The 25,677-nt window shown below is 43.0% G+C and overlaps 1 protein-coding gene across 3 annotated transcripts in view; it reads left to right on the top strand.

The window, feature by feature from the left end:
• Positions 1-25,677, top strand: part of sonb (SON DNA and RNA binding protein b) — a 74,641-nt gene that overhangs the window by 17,172 nt on the left and 31,792 nt on the right. For all 3 annotated transcript variants that reach the window (XR_014699790.1, XM_084574105.1, XM_084574104.1), the window contains exons 11-15: positions 145-279; positions 381-467; positions 7,825-8,016; positions 19,578-19,688; positions 21,461-21,577. Coding sequence is in view for 2 of the 3 variants with exons in the window: in XM_084574105.1 (XP_084430231.1) it covers positions 145-279; positions 381-467; positions 7,825-8,016; positions 19,578-19,688; positions 21,461-21,577 (642 nt within the window). In the remaining variant the exon portion in view is untranslated. The remainder of the gene's footprint in view (positions 1-144; positions 280-380; positions 468-7,824; positions 8,017-19,577; positions 19,689-21,460; positions 21,578-25,677) is intronic.

Raw genomic sequence — 25,677 nt, 5'->3', positions numbered from 1 at the left:
TGGTTTGTCCTTCCTACTAACCGACAGCAAACAGGAGACTTAGCCGGCAGCAACCATGCAGAGCTTTCAAACTGTGGTTTGGTGAAACAGAGTTCCTTCATACATAGTTTACAATTTAATGTGTGTGTCTTTGTTTGTTTGTAGAAATGCAGGATGATTGTGGACAGTACAGCAGAGGTGCCAGTGGCTGAACCACATGTTTCAGACGAAGAGGATGACGGAAAACCCTTTGGAGGATCAGCTCTTCGAGAACAAAAAGTCATCAGCTTCAGTATTAATGTAAAATCCACATGCATTCTACACTGTCTTATTTAAGTTAACGTATTACTTTTTGTGACAACTTTCTTTCTTGTGATAAACTATCCGTTTTGTCCTTTCAGAACACAACTGTTCGTCCTGCGCTGCGTAGTGATGCTGGCATGGCCAAGGAGTTTCCAGTGTCGTCAGGATCACAACACCGTAAGAAGGTCTGAATATGAATGTCGTTTTAGAACAGTTTTAACACTAAGGAGCTAAGTACAGCCGTGGCCAAAAGATTTGAGAATGACACAAGTATTCTGTAACCACTTGTCCTCTGGAGGGTCGCACAGGGGACGGGAGCCTATCCCAGCTGTCATCGGCCGAGATCGCACGGCTTGACACAAGTATTGCTTTTCACAAAGTTTGTTGCTTCAGTGTTTTTAGATCTTTTTGACAGATGTTATCCGGTATACTGAAGCATAATTGTAAGCATTTCACGAGTGTTAAAGGCTTTTATTGACAATTACATTAAGTTGATGCGAAGAGTCATTATTAAGACCTCTGCAATTCACCCTGGCATACTGTCAATCAATTTCTGGGCCATGTCCTGACTGAACACTGATCCCCATTCTTGCATAATCTATCCTTGGAGTTGTGGGTTTTTGTTTGATTGCCTGCCTCATGAAGATTAACCACAAGTTCCCAGTGGGATTAAAGGGGAATTACTGTTTTTTACAACCTGGACCTTATTTCTGGCATAAAATACGATCACTCACCTATACAACTTTGGTGTCATTTGGAGTCATTAGGATGATATTTAGATCCGCATATATCCATATAGTGGGAGTGACTGGGCCACTGCTCTAAATAACGTATTTTCTGCCGCGAAACTCGTTCATTTCACCAATATTTTGTTATGATACGCTAGTGCTATTCCCCATTGAGTCCAGAGTTACCTGTTATCATCATCCGGGGTCTGTAGATTGACCTACTAACCTCTGACCTGGATGATGTCATCTCTGAGCGCCATGCGGACCCCGAACGGCTTGTTTACATGTAATTTGCTACTGCTAGTTTTTCCGACATGGTTGAATATTTTTTCCGATTCTGAGTTTGTGGACGATGGCTTTGTTTATGATGGACGTCCTTACTGTTTTGAGCCAGAGTATACAGATGAGGAGCTTGTTAAAAGAAGAATGCGGAGGCAGAGAGAGGAACAGCTGGCCAAAGACCAACAAACCACTGCACGTCCCCGAATAGATAACAGGTATTATACATCCAAGCCATACAGCAGTGGAGATGCGTTCTCTGGAGTGATAATCACGCTTCTCCAGCTGGCAATCTGATGGATGAATCTGGGTTTGGTGGTTGCCGGGAGAACGGTACTTGTCTGACTGCATTGTGCCGGAGATGGGCTTGGCCCCTTAGTTCCAGTGAAAGGAACTCTTAATACTTGACCATAGCAAGAGATTTTTCGACAGTTACATGCTCCCAACGTTGTGGGAACAGTTTGGGGATGGCCCCTTCCTGTTCCAAAATGACTTTGCACCAGTGCACAAAGCAACGTCCATAAAGACATGGATGAGAAAGTTTGGTGTGGAAGAACTTGACTGGCCTGCACAGAGTCCTGATCTCAACCCGACAGAACACCTTTGGGATGAATTAGTGTGAAGACTGTGAGCCAGGCCTTCTCATCCAACATCAGTGTCTGACCTCACAAATGCGCTTCTGGAAGAATGGCCAAAAATAATTGACCATTCTTCAATAAACACACTCCTAAACCTTGTGGAAAGCCTTCCCAGAAGAGTTGAAGCTGTTATAGCTGCAAAAGTCTGCCGACGTCATATTAAAACCTTTGGATTAAAAATGGGATGTCACTTAAGTTCATATGTGTGTAAAGGCAGATGAGCAAATACTTTGGCAATATAGTGCAACTCCGGACTCAATGGGGAATAGCACTAGCGTATCATAACAAAATATTGGTGAAATGAACAAGTTTCGTGGCAGATAATGCGTTATTTAGAGGCTGTGTTTCGGTGCCGCAGTCACTCCCACTATATGGATATACGTGGATCTAAATATCGTCCGAACGACTCCAAATGACACCAGAAAATGACTTTACCCCAGTAATCAGCAGTCCAATCCCTTGACCTTTTGCGGAATATCAGTCTGCCCCTGATGGTTTTTCTCAAGAAAAGTGGCTTCTCTGCTGCCCTTCTTGACTCCAGGCCAACCTCCAAAAGCTTACGCCACACTCGCTCCTGCCCGCTGCCTTTCCCAAGCAAGCTCTGCACCAGCGGGGCCCCAATCCCGCATCTGAATCAACTTTAGGAGACAATTCTGGTGCTTGCTGGACTTTCTTGGGCGCCCTAAAGCGTTCTTCGCAACAGTTGAACCTCTCCTTGAGGTTCCTGATGATCCGATATATGGCTGATTTAGCAGCAAAGCAGTGACTGCACATGTTTTCTTGTGGGCATCATGATTAACGGAGAAAGAACAATAATTTCAAGCTCTGCCCTCCTTTTGAGGCATCCAGTCTGTTATTCTGACACAATCAGTATGACAGAGTGATCACTAGCCTTGTCCTTGTGAACATTCTCAGCTGTCTGCTCTGTCTGCTCCCAGATTCTTATAAATAAAAAAAAACAACAAAAGAGGAGTTATTCATAGGAATCTTATACAAATTAATAGAAATTCATTGGTAGAACAGAAGAATAGGAAAATTAAATGTGGTCTTTTAAATGTCAGATATCTCGTCTAAATCTCTTTTAGTGAATGATCTGAATCATCTGATTGATCTATTTAGTTTGACTAAAATGTGGCTGCAGGATGATCTGTTAGTTTAAATGAGTCTACGCCACCCAGTCATAGCAATTATCACATTCCTCGAAGCACAGATAGAGTAGGAGGAGTGGTAGCAGTTTTCCGCTTTATTTATTAATTAATCCTGGACCTAAGCAGAGCTTTTATTCATTTGAAAGCCTTACTCTGATGAGTCTTCCTCGTCTAGACTGGAAAACACAAAAAACAATTCTTTTTGTTGTGGTGTATCGCACACCAGTTTTTATGTGATTTATGTGATATAGTGCTAAAGTCATTATAGTAGGTGAATTTAACGTCCATGTTGATGTTGTCAGTGACAGCCTTAGCTCTTCATTTACATTATTATTAGATTCAGTTGGCTTTTCTCAGAATGTAAACAGATCAACTCACTGTTTTAATCACGCCTTAGATCTTGTCCTAACATTTTTTTTTTGCACAATTTGCGCAAAACTCCGCTTTTTGATCGGGTAGTTTTTTGAAAATAAAATCTGCCTTTCATCAGTCCTAGCAACGTGCTTTCATCCGATTCCTCCATTTTGCCAGCCGTTGGCAGCATAGACATAGACATATACATACATATAAATGGTATATATGTCTATGGCAACCATTAGTTCTCTGACGTGTGTGTCAGTGTAATCGGCATAGTAGGAAATCTTGTTCCGCAAACTGCGATTAGAGACAAGAGCCAATTAATAATGTCATGCGCCACCAAGTGGTCAGGGGTGTGAATTGCAGATGGTCTTCAGATTTTTTTGTCACAGTTTAAAAAAAAAAAAGTCAGTGACGGAAAATATTCAGTTAACGCGACCCCTGATCATGAATTGGAGGAGGCTAGTTCCCTGGTATAATTCACCGTTACACTGTTCACAGCATGCAGTCTAGAAAGAATTTAGTGGAATTTGGCATTCCACTAATTCTGAAGAAGCCTGGAAAGATAGTTTAACAACTTATTAAAAAGCTCTCCATGATATAAGAACAGCATATTATTCATCATTAATAGAAAAAAAAGAACAACCCCAGATTTCTTTTCAGCACTGTAGCCAGGCTGACAAAGAGCCACAGCTCTGTTGAGCTATCTATTCCTTTAGCCCTCAGTAGCAATGACTTCATGAGCTTCTTTACAAATAAAATTGTAGGCATTAGAAACAATTCAAGGCATCTTTCCGACAGCTATCAAAGATGTAAATACAGTGGCATTAGAAACTTCTATAAGACCAAATCAATATCTGGAATCCTTCTCCCCAATAGATCTTTCTGGGAGCTCTCTCAACAATTACAGCATCTAAACCATCAACTTGTCTTCTAGATCCCATCCCAACTAAATTTGTTTTCCCATTAATTATGTAGGATATTCTACACTTTTAAATGTCTCGTTAGGGCACCACCTCCTGTTATCGTAGGAAGAACACGGTTTAAATCAGTTTATCAGTCTCAATTAAATAATTTGCATATCTGAACGAGTGAATCCTTTTCCACAATTTGTGCCATTCATTCTCTGCCGTAAAACAGCATCACAAACAACTTCTTAAGTGTGAACAAATATTTATTTAATAAAGTGACAACTATGAATAAATGAGGGACTAATAGAATATAGGTGTGTAATCAAATAAAACGAATGTGATAAGGTATGAAATAATTAATTTCTGGAGCGATAGTGAGAGATGGAGATGTTTTAAGTCCTAAACTAACAGGAATGGATTTGATATCTAATCTGATCAATCTTCTCTAAAATATGTTGATGGAGAGTTTCAAAGTAGTGACACCAACTCTTTGTCTTAAGCGGTAGGAACGATTCAGCCTACTTTTCCATAGAGTCTTCTCGGCACGGTGATGGCGAAGCGTCGGTGTGACGAGGTGGTGACGAAACGGCACAGCTGATGCAGGTCTCTCTTGGACCGGTAGACAGGACTCGTTGCTTGATCTGCAACTCCAACACCCAGCTTTGCTTGAGAGCGTTATAGGTGTTCAGTCAAAGGCAGTAGATGACACTTGGCAATGTCTTTGTGTTTGAAGAAGGAAGCCGGATCGTCACGTCTTCTCTGTGTCGTTGCTATGGCAACAGCTTCTTGGTTTCTTGATCCGTCGAAGAGATTGGGTCTTTCTCTGATATCCCAGCTGACAACGCTGGCTAACTTATAAACGATGTTGATTAGTACTTCGGTTCGTAGAGTATAAAAATGAATAAAACTAGAAAAATGTTTAAGTCACTATAAAAATTGTACGTCGGGAAAAACGTCCGACGAGAAACAAACAGAGCTTGAAATTGATTTCGGAACAAGATTCAAGTTGTTCTTAAAACAAAGTTACTAAGTATAAACATGACTAAGTACGTAATGAAGAAGATTAAAATAAAAGTAAAAGGGAAACGGAAAGAAGTAAACTTAAAAGTGCAGAGAAAGGAAAAGTGCGGAGAAGGAGGAGAAAGGGAGCATCTCTCTGGTTTTATGAGTTAATTATTCAGGGCGTGTTTTATCGTACAAGGATCAAAATCGTCTCATTGGGATCGTTAGCCCTTCCTGAACAACAATATATAACTTACCAGGTTATTACAACTTCGATAGTCATATTATCAAACTTAGGCTCTTTTTAGAGAGGAGAATGCAGATCAGAGTCTGGCTCTGGGGAAAGAAAGTTATTTACGACCTGCTTATCTGTGTTCCACTCTCTTGGTCACTCTTGGAGAGGGGGAGCAAGAAGGAAGTGTTTGGTATGTTTGTGTGTGTGTGTGTCTCTGAAAAGAAGAATTAATGAATACAGATTTAAAACATAATTGAACATAACATTAAGGTTTCTAGACTTTGTCCATACAAAGTAGAAGAGTCAATTCATTCTTTGTAGTCCCTGATATCATGTTGATGTTCTTTCGATTCAGGACTAATTAGTCCAGAAACAAGAGTGGGAAATTCCACAGAAGTGTAAATCTGTCTTTTTGGCTCAGATGACGTCCTCAGCATTAGGGAAGTCCGATAGCATGGGTCTGTCCAGTATCTGGACATGGCGCATTTATGGCTAAGGTGTAAAGGTTGATCTGTTTGAAGAGTTTTTCTGCAAAACAACTTCGTAAATTTAAATTCCAGAGAGGGGGAGAATAGAGAGGACAACTGGTTCCCCTACAATTGACACCTCCATATCAAAACAGATACATTTATCTTTGTTAACAGGATATGTGCCTCAGTCTTTCAAGATTGCTGTAATTAAACCCTTACTTAAGAAACCCACTCTCGACCCAGATGTTTTAGTCAGCTATAGACCAATTTCCAACCTCCCTTTTATTTCTAAAATTCTAGAAAAAGTTGTTGCTAATGAGTTGTGTGACCATTTAAATGGGAATGGTTTGTTTGAAGACTTCCAGTCAGGTTTCAATAAATGATTCCCCAAGAAGATGGATGTTGATTCTCTGACTGCTCAGTTCTACAATGCACTCACAATGAGTTGGAAAAACATGATGGCAGCCTACAAGGTTCAAAATTAGCCATGGGGCTCACAAACAGAACTAGCACCCCCTGGTGGCTGCAAAATTAACTAAAAGTCTAGTTTTAGCCAGGTCGGAACGGCTTCTCTTCATAGGCTCCCTTTAAAATCTAGAATAGAATTTAAAATCCTCCTCCTTACATACAAGGCCCTTAAAGGCCTAGCTCCATCATATCTGAAAGACCTTATTGTACCATATCATCCCAACAGATCACTTTGACCTCAAAGTGCAGGCCTATTTGTGGTTCCTAGAATTTCAAAACGTAGAATGGGAGGTAGAGCCTTCAGCTATCAGGCTCCTCTCCTGTGGGACCAGGTCCCAGTTTGGGTTTGGGAGGCAGACACATTGTCTTATTTTAAGGCCAGGCTTAAGACTTTCCTTTTTTATCAAGTTTATAATTAGGGCTGGACTGAACCATCCCTTGCGGCACTAGGCCTAGGCTGTTGGGGGACGATGCCCTGGGTTCCTATCCTCCACTTTCTTTTCTCTGTCACTGTCATGGCCTCATCAACCTGCCCAGTCTTCTTGGCCTCCTGCAGTTATCCACTCCTACCTGAATGAGCAATTCTCAAACCTTCCTATGATTCCTCTTATATTCTCAAACTGTCATATAACATCATCGGCTATATCTTGTATTTGTATCATCATCAGGTTCTACATGTATGCTTTAGTCAGATGTATGTATGACTCTGCTCTCTTTTCTGTCTCTACCTGGATGGCCTTAGGCAGATAGGTCCCTCCATATGAGCTGGGTTCTGCTCAAGGTTTCTTCCTGTCAAAAGGGACTTTTTCCTTGCCACCGTCACCTTCAGGTTTGCTCTGGGGATTTCAGGCCGGGTTTCAAGCCGGATGTTGTTAAGTGTCTTGAGACAATTTTTATTGTTATTGATGCTATATAAATAAAATTGAATTGAATTGTATTCACAAGAGTATCACAACATCCATGTCAGCTGATCCTTTGTTGGAGGGCTGAAATGCAGTGGAAATGTTTTTCTTTTTGGGATGAAGTTTATTCTTAAAGAGGGACTTTGCAATTAATTGCCATTTATCTGACCACTCTTCATAACATCCCGGAGTACAGTACAGTATATGCAAATCGCCATTGTAAAACTGATTCCGCAGACTTTGTGAAAATGTATATGTCATTCTCAAAACTTTTAGCCACAGCTTTATCTGTCCTGGAAGCTTTGTATTTAACATAGAACTGAACAGTTACCTTTCGTACATGTCTTGAAGGGAGCTTTTCAAGTTAGACTCACTTGCATATTGTCATCCGTTATGCTGTTCAGGAGGGAGAGGGACTGGGTGCCTATGGAGAATGGGTTCCAGTTGACAAAACTGCTTCCAGAAATGTCCCGACAAATGTTTCAGTAGCGACAACCACCTTGTCATCAGTTGAAGCTGGAGCAGGATCAGCAGAGGATGTTGAACAGCCAGTGGTGACAGACAATGACAGTGTTTTTCCTAAGACGTTATTACAGGTGAGAAATGAAATGTTTCTAAACTATTTTCTCTAAGCATGTTTGTATTTGATGGGGTTATTCAAAATCCAATAACTGCTAGTGTCATCTATTAAGCTGAAGCATGTACTATTTGATATCTTGTGTAATTAAAAACAAACTGGTTAAATCATAGACTGTAAATAATGATGGAAACGGCTCCTCAAAAGTGAAGCCAAAGTAAGTAGAGCTCTCTCTGGTGTCTGGTTGCAGTGTAGGTCATAAGCTCCACCCATTCCATGTTAGTGAATGGTACTTGGGCCTAAACTGACAGATGGTTTTTAGGTATTAATATAAAGCTGATGCATGTTCAATGTCCAGTTTTATTTTAGTTAGCTTTAGAACAGAGGTTGCACTATACTGTCTGTCATTTTGACTGACAGGATCATAAAAATCCCGTCATAGTCTATTTTTTCCCGTCACTTTAATTTTATAAAATGATAATAATGACATATTCAGTAGCATTTAATTTAAATTAAATTTTCAAAAATAAAAAATAAATAAATAAATTGGGCTGCCAACACGTCTTGTCCATACTGGGCCTGGGACTGCTAGTGCTAACAGCTCTTATGGCACTGTAGGGTTGAAGTGCTGCGGTGGTATGCAAACTTTTTTATTTTTGCACAATTTGCACAAAACTCCGCTTGTTAGGCGCACAGACATATATACATATATACTGTATATATTTCTATGGTTAGCCGAGCTCTGACATGTGCATAAGTGTAATCGGTGTACCAGGAAACCGTGCACTGACAAAAGTTCTGCGATGTTTGGAATGCAAACTGCAATTAGAGACAAGAGCCAATTAATAAGGTCACTCGCCACCAAGTGGTCATAGGTGTAAATTGCAATCTGTCAAAATGACAGGTATGTTTAAAATACAAATGCGACACCAAAACGTGACTACATGCGTAATTTCTAATTTCATGAACCAATTGCATGAGTGCGTTTTGTTTTCCACGGGTCGTGTCAAATGCAATATGGATCCACACAGTAAGGAACTGGCAGGCTGCAGCTAAGTACACAAGGTAAGTTAGCGGACTCACTGGAAACACTGCAGACTCTGCTGAATCAGTTCACTGACCCAAGTCAGAAGAATCACACACTGATGATATAGCTATACTCGCTACAGTTATTTTCCCCCCAGAAACAAGCAAATCTCGTTCTTGATTGGGTCTTTAAATTATGTCGTCAACAATTCTGATAACTTTCTGTCATTTGAGCTGTCAAGTCATCAGTCTGAGGTAAACTAGGTTGCCCGGCTAACCGAGAAGTAGTGCAGACGTGGCTAGCAAGGCTGCTAGCATAGCTATGGACAGCGATGAGGAGTCTGAAGTGCATGAGAGTACGAGGGAACATGGCTGGAGGTCAAATGCCTGAAGGGGTACGGCCTGTGAAAAGTTTGGGAACCACTGTCTTAGTACATCCATCAATGCTCCACCCTCTCAATTACTTTTCTTGTTAGTCTGTTTTTTTTTTTTCTTTTGTAGGCTAATGATGTTGCTGGCAGCTTTTAGGCTCATTACTGCCACCTGGATTGAAGTGAGGACTGTACTTTTTCTTTTTTTTTTTAAATAGGCTACTCACTCAGACGTATTCACTGTATGACTGCATGCACCAAACCGTGACACCGCGGCACGAATACATATACCGTTACACCCCTAGTCATAATCTGACAGCACTTACAGTGGTTAGATGAGCGGGAGAGAAAGACTGGGTTTACTACATACCTTACAATAGTTTTATACACAATGCATGGAAAGTAAAAGGGGAGAGTAGAGAAGAGGTGCTCAGTGCATTATTGAAGTCCGCCAGCAGCCTAGGTCTACAGTGGTATAACTAAGGCAGGGCTCAGGGTCACCTTGAGCAAGTTCATATATATATATATCTATATATATATATATATTATGGCATGCCGTTCAGGGAATTAATCTTTGAATATATTGAATGAAACTCTGAATATATGGAATGAAACTTTGAATATATGGAATGAAACTTTGAATATATGGAATGAAACTCGAATATATTGAATGAACCTTTGAATATATTGAATGAAACTCGAATATATGCAATGAACCTTTGAATATATTGAATGAAACTCGAATATATGGAATGAACCTTTGAATATATTGAATGAAACTCGAATATATTGAATGAACCTTTGAATATATTGAATGAAACTCTAATATATGGAATGAACCTTTGAATATATTGAATGAAACTCGAATATATGGAATGACCCTTTGAATATATTGAATGAAACTCGAATATATGGAATGAACCTTTGAATGTATTGAATGAAACTCTGAATATATTGAATGAACCTTTGAATATATTGAATGAAACTTGACTGACGTCAGACTTCATGGCAGTGCCTGTGGCCATCTTGTTTAGCGTGTGGATGCTGCAGCAAAAAGTGACAGAGTGACAATGAGTCAGGCCGCTCGCAATCTCGTTGCGGCAATATTAAACAATGAGGACATGATAAACACACTGGCGAATGCGTGTACGGGCCAAAATTCTCCCGATACCCCTACCCAATACCCTGCCCGTTCTTCTAACGAGGAAAAAAACAGCTTCTGTGTACAATCTCCGCCGGTACACAACAGGGCGTCTCCTTCATAAAAAAGCAGAACTATTAACGGAACACTCTGCTGTGTGTAGAGGTCTGTATGTAGGTCTGTATGGTTAGCTTGATAAAGTTTGAATATTCATTCCATATATTCAGAGTTTCATTCAATATATTCAAAGGTTCATTCCATATATTCAAAGGTTCATTCCATATATTCAACTTTCATTCAATATATTCAAAGGTTCATTCCATATATTCGAGTTTCATTCAATATATTCAAAGGTTCATTGCATATATTCGAGTTTCATTCAATATATTCAAAGATTAATTTCCTGAATGCCATGCCAATATATATATGTATATATATGTATATATATATATATACATATGTATATGTATATATATATGTATATATGTATATGTATATATATATATATATATATATATATATATCAAGCCCCAACAGATACCAGCCTCAGTACAAAAGCTGCTGACCTGAAAATGAAGATCATGGCACAATTGACCTATGGCTAAACCACGCCCCCTCCACTCACTCAGACAAACAATCAACATTCGGTGACAGGCGCTATGGCAACTTTCACAGAAAGAGACATTTGTCAGGAGGCTATCGATGATTTTTGGAGTCAGAAGGATTACATTTCATCTCGAAGTGACCAAAAGGGTCTACACTATGCGTTGGAAGGTTATATTAATGATGTTATCATTGAGACGGTCGGTAAGAAGCTTCTACTTCAGGTAGGTTTGCCAAAGTACAAAAACTACATAACAGGCAAATTAACGCCGAGGAAACGAAGTGAAATGATGTACAACGCAGCTAGAAGCTAACATTAGGCTAGTCTAATGTAACGTTAGCTAACGTTACGTTAGCTAACGTTACGTTAGACTACGTTGTTAACTAATAAGTCAACAACGTATTTCAACGTTATCTTTAACATGTTTAACGTAACGTTAGCCTAACGTTACGTTAGACTAACGTTAGGCTAACGTTAGCCTACCTTTGAACAGATGTAGACGTCTTTGTTGATTTTATTCACGTTTAGTTGGTGGTGTGGTCTTCCACATAACTTAATCCAGAGCAGACACTTCTCTCGGTTGAGATATGGCCTTGGAAAGGGTAAAAAATAGACACCGTCGTCGCCCAGCCTCTCGGGATACCTAGTATCGGAGTTGCAGGTACCCCATGCACACCGTTTGACCATTTTAAACTTAAAATGTCACGAAAAAACATATAAAAACATATAAAAACGAACGAAAACTGACTAACTGCAATGCATTTCAATGGACGTGGAAGCAGAGAATGTCCGAGTGTATTGGGTTAGCTATGCGCACTGTGATTGGCTCATCGCGTTTGGGGGCGTGGTTTAGCCATAGGTCAATTAGAAGCCTGGAACCCCCGTCGAATACCGAAGCTGACTTGTAAGGTACCTTCAGAAGATATGCTAGTGGATGTGAATGACTAACAACAATCCCTACGGGAACCATCACTGACACCAATAAGCTGATACACAGTACAGCAACAGTAATCCTAGAAATGCTTGGCTACAAGATGGGCTCAAACCATAACAGGCAGCATCCACCATGGAAAATACCAAGATAAGGGCAACACGGAGAGAAGTTTATTAGAACAATTCTCCAACCTGCCTATGATTCCTCTTACATTTTCAAACTGTCATGTAACATCATCAGTTTGTATCATAAGATTCCACATGTACACTTTAGTCAGATATGTGTATCTATGACAGATGTATGTTTATCTTGCTGTTCTCTTCTCTTCTCTCTTTGCTGTTCTCTTCTCTCTTTCTTCTGTCTGTACCCGGCTGGCCTTAGGCAGATGGGTCCCTCCATATGAGCTGGGTTCTGCTCGAGGTTTCTTCCCGTTAAAAGGGAGTTTTTCCTTGCCACCGTTGCCTTCAGGCTTGCTCTGGGGGTTTCAGGCCGGGTTTTTGTAAAGCGTCTTGAGACGATTTGTATTGTTATTGACGCTATATAAATAAAATTGAATTGAATTGAAGTTTGCCAGCTAACAGAACTACAGAAAGGCAACATGGTAAATAAAGGGGTACCCAGGAAGTACACCAAGCTCTCCATACCTTAAGCACTCGAAACTGCCAAACAGAGACTAACAGCACTGGCCACCCGGTTGAAGAGATACACCAAGGAGGCAGAGACCAGGAGAATAAACAAGCTGTTCTCCACTGAACCAGCCAAGATGTATTCTCAGTGGCAGGGAGGAAATAACAACCGGTCAGACCCACCAAGAGCTGAGGTGGAAGGATACTGGAAGGGTATATGGGGAAAAAGAGGCATCACACAACCCAGATGGCCAATGGCTAGTGGACCTAAGAGCAGGCCACAGCAACCTTACAGAACAAGAACCAGTAACCATCTCAACGCCAAACATCCAAGAAAGAGTGTCAAAAATGAAGAGCTGGACAGCACCAGGCCCCAATATGATCCATGCCTACTGGCTGAAGAAGCTAACGGGACTCCATGAACGCCTAGCAGCACAGATGAACCAGCTACTAAGGGATGGGTCCCACTAACTCAGGTGGCTAACCCAGGGCAAGACGGTCCCCCCAGAAGGGGCCTATCCCATCCAATTACCGGCAAATAACCTTTCTCTCCACAACATGGAAGGCCCTGTCAGGCATCATCGCGGCTAAGATGAGTAAGCACGTAGCTCAATACATGAGCGGGGCTCAGAAGGGAATTGGTAGTAACACCAGAGGAGCCAAGCACCAGCTACTGGTCAATAGAGCAGTCACCCGAGATTGTAAGCCTGAGAACACCATCCGAACTGTTAAGTATGGGGGTGTTAGCATCATGTTGTGGGGCTGTTTTGCCGCTGGAGGAACTGGTGCACTTAATAAAATAGACGCCATCATGAGGAAAGAACATTATGTGGAAATATTGAAGCAACATGTCAAGACATCAGCCAGGAAGTTAAAGCTTGGGCGCAAATGGATGTTCCAAATGGACAATGACCCTAAACCATACAACCAAAGTAGTTACAAAGTGGCTTAAGGACAACACAATCAATGTTTTGGAGTGGCTATCACAAAGCCCCGATCTCAATCCCATAGAAAATTTCCCAAATTTTCTATGGGATTGAGATCGGGGCTTTGTGATAGCCACTCCAAAACATTGATTGTGTTGTCCTTAAGCCACTTTGTAACTACTTGTGTAACTGAGTCAGCTCAGTTACACAAGTTCTGTCAGGAGGAATGGACCAGAATTCCAGCAGACTATTGCGAGAAGCTTGTGGAAGGATACCCAAAGCGTTTGACCCAAGTCATACAGTTTAAAGGCAATGCTACCAAATGCTAAGGAAAAGTATGTAAACTTCTGACTTTGAAGAAAGTAATAAAACAATTTCTCTCTCATTATTGTGACATTTAGCAAATAGAAATAATTTTGGTAATCCTAACTTATATGTCTTTTTAACACAGTGTATGTACACTTCTGGTTTCAACTGTATATACACTACCGGTCAAAAGTTTTAGAACACCACACTTTTTCCAGTTTTTTACTGAAAATTATTCAGTTTAGTGTCTCATTGCACTCTGAAATGAAAGCAATTTGAGTTGAAAGAGAAATCATGGAATCAATTTATAGAACAAAATGTATTCTAAACTTTTGATTCATCAAAGTAGCCACGTTTGGCCGATATAACAGATATAACACACTCGTGGCATTCTTTCTACAACAGAAATCAAATATTCTTCAGAAAGTTCTTCCCAAGTCTGTTGCTGAAGTTCCCATAAATGTGTGGCACTTGTAGGTTGCTTGGCTTTCACTCTTCTGTCCAGTTCATCCCAAACCAGCTCGATGGGGTTTAAGTCTGGAGACTGTGCTGGCCACTCCATGTTTTCAAGCTTACCATCTTGTTCTTTTTTCCTGAGGTAGTTCTGGCATAGCTTGGACTGGTGTTTTGGGTCATTATCTTGCTGTAGGATGAACCTCTGACCAACTAGGCGCATACCAGAGTGTACTGCATGGCGCTGCAGAATGCTGTGGTAGCCGTTTTGGTTCAGGGTGCCTCTCACTCTGTACAAGTTACCGACCCTGGATCCAGCAAAACAGCCCCAGACCATCACACTTCCTCCTCCATGTTTGACAGTTGATGTCACACACTGTGGAACCATCCTCTGGCCTACTCAACGGCATACAAATATCCTGCGAGATGAACCGAAGATTTGAAATTTTGATTTATCAGTCCATAATACCTTTTTCCAGTCTTCAGTAGTCCAATGGCGCCGTTTAATGGCCCAGACGAGCATCTTTATTTTATTCTGGCATCTTAGCAATGGCTTTCTTGCTGCAACTCGTCCTGTCAAACCTGCAGCTTGAAGTCTTCTCTTCACAGTTGAAACTGAGACTTGCTTACTACGACCACTATTAAGCTGTGCTGTGTGTTGTTTTGTGAGCCGCCTATCATGCAAGCTGTTAACTCTCAGAAACTTGTCCTCTGATTCAGTTGTGGCTTTGGTCTGCTAAACCTCTTGCTGTCAGAGTTTCCCCCAGTTAGTGAGTGCCTTTTGATGGTGAATAAAACTGTACTCACTGACACCTTGACTTTCTTTGCAGTTTCCCTGTAGGAAAAACCTACATTTTTAAGTGTTATGATGGTCTATCTCTCTTCCATTGTTAATTGCCTTTTTCTTGCCATTTTTGTAGCAACACACTACTTTCTGTAGTACAATACTGTTCACCTGATGCTCATGAGGGTCTGGTACCACAGTGTGTTCCAACACTGCTTTTATGAAGACAGAGGGGGTTGTAAGTAACCAAGAAAAGTTGGAACACCTCTAGGAATTAGTAGCACCAGCTTTCAAGGCTGATTCAACCTTCATTGCTGCAGAACAGCTTTAAATTGTTAACCCACTTCATGTTCCCTGAAAGAGGCCTTTTTGTATAATTCTGAAATGTACATTATTTTTCAGATTTGGGTAACCAAATCTTTTTTCTTTAACCTCTGGCTGTTCAGTACTTACCTTTCTACCATTTCAAGCTATTCATTGGACTTGCACAACTCGAATTGCAATAAATAACTGGAAAAATTAGGGTGTTCTTAAACTTTTGACCGGTAGTGTATATATACACACACAAGTCACGGTTCAGTATGTACCTCAGCGTGGGGTTCATGGTTTGTTATGGGTTCCCAAAAAACTAAAAACCACCTCCTGTTATAAAAGTAAAAAATAGAGTAAAACATACTCATACCATTCATTCATTTCATGCAGAGGAAAAGAAAAAACACAATTACTTAAACTGAGGTAGTCACGTAGAAACTGGCAACATTGGTAACTTCATTATAAGAAACTTTTTTCTTATTTTATTATCGTCTTGTCTCGTCTTCTTCCGCTTATCCGGGTCCGGGTCGCGGGGGCAGCAGCTTCAGCAGGGAAGCCCAGACAGCCCTCCCCCCGGCCACTTCAGCTAGCTCCTCCGGAGGAAGCCCTAGGCGTTCCCAGGCCAGATGAGAGATATAATCCCTCCATCGTGTCCTGGGTCGGCCCCTAGGACATGCCCGAAACACCTCTCCCGGGAGGCGTCCGGGAGGCATCCTTACCAGATGCCCTAGCCACCTCAACTGACTCCTCTCGACGTGGAGGAGCAGCGGCTCTACTCTGAGCTCCTCCCGTATGTCCGAGCTCCTTAACCCATCTCTAAGGCTGAGCCCGGCCACTCTACGAAGGAAACTCATTTTGGCCGCTTGTATTCGCGATCTTGTTCTGTTGGTCATTACACGAAGTTCATGACCATAGGTAAGGATTGGAACGTAGACCGACCGGTAAATTGAGAGCTTCGCCTTTCGGCTTAGCTCTCTCTTCACCACGACCGACCGGTTAAGCATCCGCATCACTGCAGATGCCGCTCCGATCCGCCTTTCGGTCTCCCGCTCCCTCTTACCCTCACTCGTGAACCATACCCCGAGATACGTGAACTCCTCCACTTGAGGCAGGACCTCCTCCCCGACCCGGAGTGGGCAATCCACCCTTTTCCGACTGAGAACCATGGCCTCAGACTTGGAGGTGCTGATTTTCATCCCAGCCGCTTCACACTCGGCTGCGAACCACCCCAGCAAGTGCTGGAGGTCGTTGTTCAATGAAGCTAAGAGGACCACGTCATCCGCAAAAAGCAGAGACGAGATCCTCCAATCACCGAACACGATACCCTCCCCCACCCGGCTGAGCCTAGAAATTTTGTCCATCAAAATTATGAACAGAAGCGGTGACATAGGGCAGCCCTGGCGGTGTCCAACCCTCACTGGGAACAGGTCCGACTTACTACCAGCTACACGGACCAGACTCGCACTCCTTTGGTACAGGGACTGAATGACCCTTAGTAAGGGACCATCCACCCCATACTCCCGGAGCACCCCCCACAGGATGCTTCTGGGGACATGGTCGTTAGCCTTCTCCAGATCCACAAAACACATGTGGACTGGTTGGGCAAACTCCCATTTCCCCTCCAGCACCCTAGTGAGGGTAAAGAGCTGGTCCATGGTTCCACGTCCGGGACGAAAACCGCATTGTTCCTCCTCGATCTGAGGTTCAACCATCGACCGGACACTCTTTTCCAGCACCCTGGCATAGACCTTGCCGGCGGGCTGAGGAGTGTGATCCCCCTATAGTTCGAACACACCCTCTGGTCCCCTTTTTTAATGATGACCACCACCCCGGTCTGCCACTCCAGAGGTACTGCCCCCGATGTCCACGCAGTGTTGCAGAGCCAGGACAGCCCTACAACATCCAGAGCCTTGAGTTACCCAGGGCGGATCTCATCCACTCCCGGAGCTCCGCCGCCGCAGAGTTGTTTCACTAGCCCGGCGACTTCTGCCCCAAAGATTGGACGATCCCACCCCAGGCCTTCTGGCTCTGTTTCCTCTATGGAATACGTGTTGGTGGGATTGAGGAGCTCCTCAAAGTATTCCTTCCACCGCCTAACGATATCCCCAGTTGATCTCAGCAGCTCACCACCCATACTGAGAACAGTGTGAGCGTGTTGCTGCCTACCACCACTGAGGCGCCGGATGGTTTGCCAGAACCTCTTTGGAGCCGATTGATAGTCTTTTTCCATAGCCTCACCGGACTCCTCCCACGCCCGAGTTTCTGCCTCAGCGACTGCCCTCGCCGCAGACCGCCTGGCCATCCGGTACCAGTCAGCTGCTTCAGGAGCCATGCCCTGTAGGCCTCCTCCTTCAGCCTGACGGCTCCCCTCACTGCTGGTGTCCACCAGCAGGTTCGGGGGTTACCGCCGTGACCAGCACCAGCGACCTTGCAGCCGCAACTTGGAACAGCTTCCTCCACAATGGCGGAGCGGAACATGGCCTATTCGGACTCAATGTCCCCCACCACCCCCGGGACGCGGTTAAAGCTCTGCCGGAGGTGGGAGTTAAAGACCATCTTGACAGGTTCTTCCACCATACATTCCCAGCAGACCCTCACTACTCGTTTGGGCCTACCAGGTCTGCGTGGCGTCTTCCCCTGCCATCTGATCCAACTCAACACCAGGTGGTGATCAGTTGACAGCTCTGCTCCTCTCTTTACCCGAGTGTCCAGAACATACGGTCGCAGGTCAGATGATAGGACTACAAAGTCAATCATCGACCTACGACCTAGGCCGTCATGGTGCCAAGAGCACCGATGAAAAACCTTATATTCGAACATGGTGTTAGTTATGGACAAACTGCGACTCGCACAGAAGTCCAAAAAGCTGAACACCGCTCGGGTTCAGATCAGGCAGGCCGTTTCTCCCAATCACGCCCCTCCAGGTCACGCTGTCGTTGCCCACATGAGCGTTGAAGACTCCCAGCAGGACAATGGAGTCCCCAGTTGGGGCGCCATCCAGCGTCCGTCCTAGGGCCTCCAAAAAGGGCGGGTACTCTGAACTGCTGTTCGGCGCATATGCGCAGACAACAGTCAGGACCCGTCCCCCGACCCGAAGGCACAGGGAAGCAATCCTTTCGTCCACCCGGGAGAACCCCAACGTACAGGCGGATAGTCCAGGGGCAATCAAAAAGCCCACCCCGGCCTTCCGCCTCTCACCCGGAGCAACTCCGTGTGCTCTCCCACGGGCCCCAGCCCCAGGCCTGGCTCTAGGGTGAGGCCCCAGTAACCCTCCGGGCCGGGTACACAGTCTCTTCTTGTTTTTCCTCATAAAGGGTCTTCTGAACCATCACCTTATCGTGGTAGAGGAGTTTGAGTGTCCTAATGACCCTAGGAGCTATGCTGTCCGGGGCAGTTTGCCCCTGGTAGGGTCTCCCAAGGCAGACTGGTCTTCGGCGAAGGGCCAGACAAAGAACGGTTCAGAAGACCCTCTTATTTCTAATAAACTTTTCAATGTTGTATTACACAGTAAAATGTAGACAGTGAACATAGCAACAGAAGTATTGTTAAATAAGTCAAACAAATATTTCAAATAGTACCAAAACTGAAAATCTGTTGAAAATATTCATTCATTCATCTTCTGTAACTGTTTGTCCTGTGAAGGGTCATGGGGGTGCTGGAGGAAACTCAACTACTGTCATCAGGCGAGACAAAAATATCTGTAGGCTTTTTTTAAACGCTCCCGTGGTGGTGAAGATGACAACATTCACTCTTCTGCAAGTAGCAGTCGGAGTAGCTTTCCTGTCAGGTCGAAGTACTGAAAAGTGCTGCATATCCTGCCCTAACCCTAACCCCAAAAAAACGAAAATACCACAATTCACAATGTGTATTGAACCGTGGGTGCCGTATTGACCGGGTCAATATTATATTGACAAGTGTGGCATCCCTAGTTGCAAGTACATAACAAGGCACTGAGATTTTTTTAAAAAGTTGAAATGTTGGAGCTAGGCTGTTTCGACTTGGCCCATCTCATTTCTCTGTTTCCAAAATGCTTTTTTTGTTGGAGTGTATTACATGTCCTGTAATGTCTTGTATTGTCTTTCTCTTACTTTCTCCAGCCAGTAGATATTACTCAGGCTGTAACTGAGAGAATCAAAGCTCAGAGGCGACTGGCAGAGAACCCCTATGACATCAGTGCTATCTGCATGCTCAGCCGGGCACAAGAACAGGTAAGATAAGATAGATAAGATAAGATAAGATAGGACTTTATTCATACAAATAAATAGAATACGGCAGACAAATATGTTATGTCGGTGACAGCATCATCCGATGCTCGGTTTGTAGGCAAACTGCAGGGGGTCCAGCTTCGGGCTCACAAGGGGTCGGAGGTGGTTCAGGATCAGCCTCCTTTGTAGCCAGAGAGGAAGTGGCCAAGATGCAGACTGATGGTTCATGGGGGTGGGGGGTGGGTGGTGGGGTGCATCTTGACTCAAATCTGTTGAAGAACAGATTAAGTTCGTTTGCTCGCCCTCTGTCTCCATGTTCTGAGCCATTCCCACTGACACAGTTTGAGCCTGAAATCGTCAATCGTCTGTACAATATGTGTCTTACAGGTTATTAGCTCAATTTTCAAATGTCATCTGAATAACATGCTGGCCATGAAAATGTTAATATGACGTTCAGCAAATGTAAAATGTTTTACACATTTGCCGTATTAGTTAGCTTGTCTTAGCTACCTAACTTAGCTTCTCTGTCTTAGCTTGGTCTCACAAACCAGTAATGTTGGAGGAAATATTCAGATTTGTGAATGAGGATCTCAACCACTGTCATCAGGCGAGACAGTAGTTGACATTGAATTCAGCCAAGCTGCGTGGCCCAGTTTTTCCTAAGATTCGGCTCACAGACATTTTCTCTCAGCATTTGCTGGTATAACTTTCATTGGTTCGTCAATGATTGCAAGCCGTCCTGACCCAGATACAGCACAACAGGCCCAAACAAGGACATCAACACCCTCGAGTTTCCCAGACAGGATGAGATTGTGATGCTGAAATGCATTGTCTTTTTGTCTCCAAACATGACGCCTCTCATTTAAACCAAACACTTCTACTTTGGTCTCATCCGTCCACAAAACATTTTCCCTGTTCTTCTGGCTCGTCCACATGATGTTTAGCAGATTGCAGACGAATGTTCTTTTTGGGGCAGTGTCTTTGTCCTTGCCACTCTGTCATGCACACCATGGTTGTTCAACGTTCTCCTGATGGTGGAGTTATAAACATTAACTTTAGTCAATGTGAGAGAGGCCTTTAGTTGCTTAAAAGTTACTGTGCGTCTTACTTTTGGAGTGATTTTTAATGGCATAAAGGAAGTAACAGTTGTTTTAAATCTCCTCCAATTGTCCACAGTCAGACAGACTAACCCTCACCATAACCCTGTGGATACCATACTCTTTAGAAATGGTTTTGTAACATTTTCCTGATAATCCACAGCAACTGTTTTTCTGTGGTCCTCAGGAGAACTCCTTCGTCCATGCCATCATACAGTTCCACAAACGTGTTGTGAAGATCAGACTGAGACAAATTCCTGCTTTTTTAAACTAAGCAGGGCAATGAATTGCAGTGCATTCATTGGAAATACTTCTGGACTCAAAATTTTCCTTAATATTAATTTGTAATCCTAGAGGTACACTTACTTTTGCAATTTGCAGATATGCATTATTGGCTCATTTTCCTGAATAAACGTATACGAAGGTATACTATGTCTATTTTATTTGTTTGACTGGGTTCGCTTTGTCTGCTTTCATTACTTATGTGAAAACAGAAAATATGGCCCACACAACTACCTTTTTTTTTGTTAAGTCAAAAGGTTTTAGTTTTCTGCTGGGCACATGGTGCTCTCAAACTGGAGGCCATTGCCTGTTGTGGGTGTTTAGTGTGCACCCAATCAAACTTTGATCTAATACACGTTGACTGTCTGGTCTAAAGGAAATGTTCTGTTTTGTTAGGTAGATGCATGGGCCCAATCTAACACTGTCCCTGGCCTTTTTACTGGTTCAACTGGAGCCCAGGTCCTCAGTTCTGAGGAGCTCTCTACTGGTGGACCACAAGCATGGCTGAAGAAGGTAAGACATGCTATAACACACACAGACAATCTTTAATATCGTCACCCTGTTAAAATAATCGCCTAACTCATTTTTTCAAGTTTTTCAGGAAACACAAAAAACTTCACCAAAAGGCTCACACACTTGCCATAGGCCATCATCTTAAAGGGGTAATATCACATGAACTGATCAACTGAGGATGTTGGCGATTTTACCATAGGTGGCCGGCATCATGAGGAGATGATTTCGGCAAAAAAAACAATTTTGACAAAAAATGGCTTAGGCGATTATTTTAACAGTGTGACGATATTATGATGCTGTTGATTTTACAAAACACGAACATGAAGAGCATACCATTTTTTGCCATTATATGGCTGGTACAAATGTATTACACTATTATCACCGCAGCTTGTGTGAAGTTGAACGGGGTGGTATTGCCAAAGTCAGTATCACCAGTGTGCTGTGTGTATGCCTCCAAAGTAAAAAGATGTGGCAGATAAGCTTGGGAGGGCCTGTTCAGACCTTGCATTAAGATCCGATTTGTGCTATCCAACTGGAAGTGGCCAGCTTTAAGTACGTGTGTTCAGACCTGCCATTAAACATTAAACATGCGTCTCCAGATCCAATCTCAGTTTCACACTGGGTGGCTGTGGCTCAGTAGGTAGAGCGGGTTGTCCACGAACCAGAGGGTTAGCGGTTCGATCCCCGGGATGTGCCACATGCCGAAGTGTCCTTGAGCAAGACACTAAACCCTCAGTTGCTCCCAGTGCATGTGAATGTGTGTGCTTGTGTGAGTGAATAGGTAGATGTGTCTGTGACTGTAAAGCGCATTGAGTACCAATCGGTAGAAAAGCGCTATATAAAAAAGCAAGGCAAGCAAACAAACCCAGATATCAGTATAATAATATAATATTATAATAGCTGCTGTCTCTAATGGATCTCTACACCTGCTCCAGAACCAAAAACAGGTCTGTTTTATGTGTGTGCATCATGACTTTCGCACACACGTGAAGATATTATCTAGCCCTGACATTAGTTAGACCTGCACAAAGCTTATAACTCCAACCCTGTAAGTTTCAATATGCTCTCTAATCTCCAGTAATAAAGGAAATAAAGACATCTGTGATTATGGGTTCAACTGACTAGTTAGTGCCGAGTGCCTATGACACGAGGCCACTCCTCCCATAGCAAGCTATGGGAGGAGTGGCATAGGCACATAGGCACGAGGCCACTATTGATCTTCTGCGTGTTTCTTTGCAGTTTTATTTTTTTTTTTACTTATTATTCATTTTCCGCCCTTTTTCGCCGATTAATGCGGCCCGAACCGGCGAGAGGACCCCAACACATGATATATCAAAACGTGTGTTTTGATCCCGAATCCCGTGCTATTACTTTTATAAGGGATTGACGAGTTTTTCGCGAATTTATTCGCGAAAAACCGCGAGAAATTTCCCATTGAAATGAATGGAGAAGCCCGAAAAAAAAAAAAAATCAACAGACATTTTCAACAATGAAATGAATGGAGAAGCCCGAAAAAAAAAAAAAATCAACAGACATTTTCAACAATGAACTGCTCTGGCATACTTTCACCGAGAGACTCCATTTAAATTTTAAAACGTAGGTACTCTTGCCTTCTCTTCAGCGATTCACTTCACTTATCGACAACTTTTACCGTTTTTAAACTATGAAGCCTCAGAGTTGTGTAGGTTTTTACTCAAATTTCAGGGTTTATAATGGGTGTGTATTGCGCGGAATGTTGGTGCTAGAGTGGCAGGTAGAGTGAGGAGGAGAGAAGAAAATAGGCAAAAAATAAAACAGAAACTGCTCCCGTGGCCACAAATTTCACACCTCAGACATAATTTATACATAGAAACGTAGGAAAATTTGTCTTCTCGCTCAAATTCGTCTGCTAAAGCTGTAAAGTCTTATAGTTTTGGCGTGAGACGCAAAGATGCGCCAGCAACACCCATCCACAGCTTCATAGACTGCCATGTTAAATTTCTGGAGCAAAGCAGAAGCAATCCTTTCTTTGAATCGCTCTTTATAGCTCACATTTCTTCATTTTACCCACAAACTGCATATCTAGACGTTCAGGAAAGACTCAAGATGCCCAAAGTGAAGTCGGTTCAATGATTGGAAACACGGTTTGGCCACAAGGCCTTCCTGTTCGAGGAGGTTTGTTTCAGCATTTTCTCTCCCTCTAGCCATCTTCTAACTGAAATTCAAACTGGTAACCGTGACAACAAGGCCCCAACGGGCATACACACGCTCACACGCAGCAGAAGAGGAGGGTCTCCACAGAAAGAGGCGGGAAACTTCCAACTGACATAAGTAACTGGTATGTGGGGCAGCCATTTTGGCTTTTGGCACCTAAGTTGAACAATGACAGGTGTCTGTCTGTCATTGGCTAGCGCGTCATGTTAATTGCTAACATTAGCGGCTAATGCTACTTTTTAGTGGCAAGAAATTGGTGGTAGCATTAGTGGCAGCATTAGCATGTTAGCGAATAGCATATTAGCAATTAGCATGTTAGCAATTAGCATGTATTTAATTTTTAGTGGCTTAAAAGACATGCTAACACTAAACCAATGTTAAAATTAGTGGCTAGCGCGTCATGTTAATTGCTACCATTAGCGGCTAATGCTAATTTTTAGTGGTAGAAATTGGTGGTAGCATTAGTGGCACCATTAGCATGTTAGCGAATAGCTAGCCACTAATTTCTTGCCACTAAAAATTAAAGACATGCATTAACCTAATGCTAACATTAGGCAGCCATTTTAGTAGTTCTTAGCACTTAATTTGAATCTGCGTGTGTAAAATGACAGACAGAGAAAGCAGAGCAGCTAGCCACTATTTAAGCTCCCAGTGGAAAACAGGATCTGCCAAAACATTAAAACCCCCCAAACCATCCCTGTCTCCCTTGGTGCTTTCACACAGCTGCTGGGCCTCTTAGCTATTGCTCTTCTCATTGACTGAATGACAACTTCTCAGTCATGTTTGACCTTTTTTCTTTATTTTAAACACAAATTATATCTGGCTGCTTTGCTGAAACTCCTGACACAACATCCCTGACCCGTTTCCTTCATCTTATTAGGTCAGTGAATAGCTAAACTGCTAACGGACGCTAACGACTAGCCGTCCACCATAGCTCATGTATGTTAGCGAGCTAGCGGAGCTAACGGAGCTAGCTAGCCGCTACCTTAACGCCGCGGACTCAACCGCGGAGTTAGCCTCGAGCTAACCGCTAGCTAACCGCTAGCTAACCGGGATTTAACCGCAGACCCGCGGGAGTTAAACACGAATTAGCCGCGGTGGTTAGCCGTGAGCTAATGCGGAGGCTAGTGGGGTTAGCCGCCGGCTAATTCGCCGCGTTGCTCGCGGGAGCTTATCACAGTAATAATGTTGACGTTTTACAATTTAAAGGGAAGATATTTTTAAATTAAACTGTGTCAAACTGAAAAATATATTATTCCACCACATAAAGTAGGAAACATTTATGGCTTGATTTGCTGTTCTTTGTCTGGGGATCCTAGTGAGGACACCCCTCTTAAAGGTGGGGGTGTGACGATCCGTCTCGCTCTCTTCCTTATTTGATGCTGGCTTTCAGGTGGAGCTGGGAGGGGTCTGCTGCCTGTACCTGTCCTTCAGTTTGTAGAAGGCGAAGCATAAAGGACGACCCTTCTCAGTGTCTCTCTCTCTCAGCCAGGCCTACTGCATCCTCCTCATCCTGTTTGGTTTGTTGTACCCTGCATGACATCAAACTCACACCCATCCTGTCAGTAGGAACCAGGCCTTAAATGACTATTTGAGTTGTGCTTTTTCTTATAGCTGCTGCTCATGGTAGTAAAGACATGCTACTTAGTAAAGACATGCTAATTGCTAACATTAGTGGCTAATGCTTTACTACCAAGAGCATCCAGCGTGCCAGCTGCTCATGGTAGTAAAGACATGCTAATTGCTAACATTAGCGGCTAATGCTTGACTGCATGTAAAGACATGCTAATTGCTAACATTTGTGGCTATTTGAGGTGTGCTTTTTCAATACAGAACCCCGGCAACAGCCCACTCGGCACTTCAAAAATTTCCGCGGGAATTTTCTAGTTGATTTTGCTGCTGTGCCA

This window comes from Chelon labrosus (assembly GCF_963514085.1).
Source record: "Chelon labrosus genome assembly, chromosome: 24".
NCBI classification, from domain to species: domain Eukaryota; kingdom Metazoa; phylum Chordata; class Actinopteri; order Mugiliformes; family Mugilidae; genus Chelon; species Chelon labrosus.
The sequence above is the reverse complement of the archived record's forward strand: the minus strand, read 5'-3'. Positions and strand labels throughout refer to the sequence as shown.